The sequence below is a fragment of the Elephantulus edwardii genome, unplaced genomic scaffold (assembly GCF_000299155.1).
Source record: "Elephantulus edwardii isolate Elephantulus edwardi_28Jun2011 unplaced genomic scaffold, EleEdw1.0 scaffold00065, whole genome shotgun sequence".
NCBI classification, from domain to species: Eukaryota; Metazoa; Chordata; class Mammalia; order Macroscelidea; family Macroscelididae; genus Elephantulus; species Elephantulus edwardii.
This window is the reverse complement of record NW_006399815.1, coordinates 1,570,249-1,571,315: the sequence shown is the minus strand read 5'-3', so window position 1 is coordinate 1,571,315 and position 1,067 is coordinate 1,570,249. Positions and strand designations below refer to the sequence as shown.

The following is a 1,067-nucleotide window of genomic DNA, read 5'->3' as shown; positions in this document are numbered from 1 at the left end:
TATATGATTAAAAACAAATTACAAAAGCCTGTGAATGGAATAAACACTTGTTAATTTAAAAAGATAAAGTTTCCGTGTTTAGAGAGAAAATGTTTGTTTGGTTTTGGGGTTTTGTTGGGTTGTTGTTGTTTTATTTTATTTTATTTTTTTTTTTTTGAGAGAGAAAGAATGTTTTGAATGTGCATTGAAATATATGGTCAACTATATTTCAAGCAATTTACTTGGTGGGCTTTAGAGAATAGGATAGGAAAAGGCCACGAAATTATTTTTTTGTTATTTACATTCCATTCATGAAATTTGGATCACAGCTTTGAAGTAATGGGGAACAAAATAAGTCTCGCTCTTTCACCAAGGACCCGCCAACATGGGCCGCGTTCGCACCAAAACCGTAAAGAAGGCGGCCCGGGTTATCACTGAGAAGTACTACACGCGCCTGGGTAATGACTTCCACACTAACAAGCGCGTGTGCGAGGAGATCGCCATTATTCCCAGCAAGAAACTCCGGAACAAGATAGAAGGCTATGTCACACATCTGATAAAGCGGATTCAGAGAGGGCCTGTGAGAGGCATCTCCATTAAGCTGCAGATGGAAGAGAGAGAAAGGAGAGATAATTATGTATCAGAGGTTTCAGCCCTGGATCAGGAGATCACTGAAGTAGATCCTGATACTAAGGAAATGCTGAAACTCTTGGACTTTGGCAGTCTGTCCAACCTCCAGGTCACTCAGCCCACAGTTGGGATGAATTTCAAAACGCCACGCGGAGCCGTTTGAGTCTGTTTGCTGTGCTGTAATATTTTCAATAAATTTGGGCGCACCAAAAAAAAATAAATAAATAAAATAAGTCTCAAGTACAAAATATATCCTCTATCCCAGTAAAAAAAATTATATAAAACATATGTGGTACTGAGAGAGCTGGACGATGACCAAAGATGACAGAAGGACAATTGAAGCCTTTGAGTTGTGGTGCTGGAGAACAGTGTTAAACATACCATGTACTGCCAAGAGAACAAACAGGTTTATCCTGGAAAGGGTGAAATTAGATTCCTCCTTGCAAGCAAGGATTTTG

General features: G+C 39.3%; 1 protein-coding gene across 1 annotated transcript; it reads left to right on the top strand.

Moving 5' to 3' along the window:
• The first annotated feature begins 364 nt into the window (after positions 1–364).
• On the top strand, positions 365–772 carry LOC102850992 (40S ribosomal protein S17-like). The gene has a single exon (XM_006888228.1). The coding sequence runs from the start codon at positions 365–367 to the stop codon at positions 770–772; it is 408 nt and encodes a 135-aa protein (XP_006888290.1).
• Positions 773–1,067: the final 295 nt, after the last annotated feature.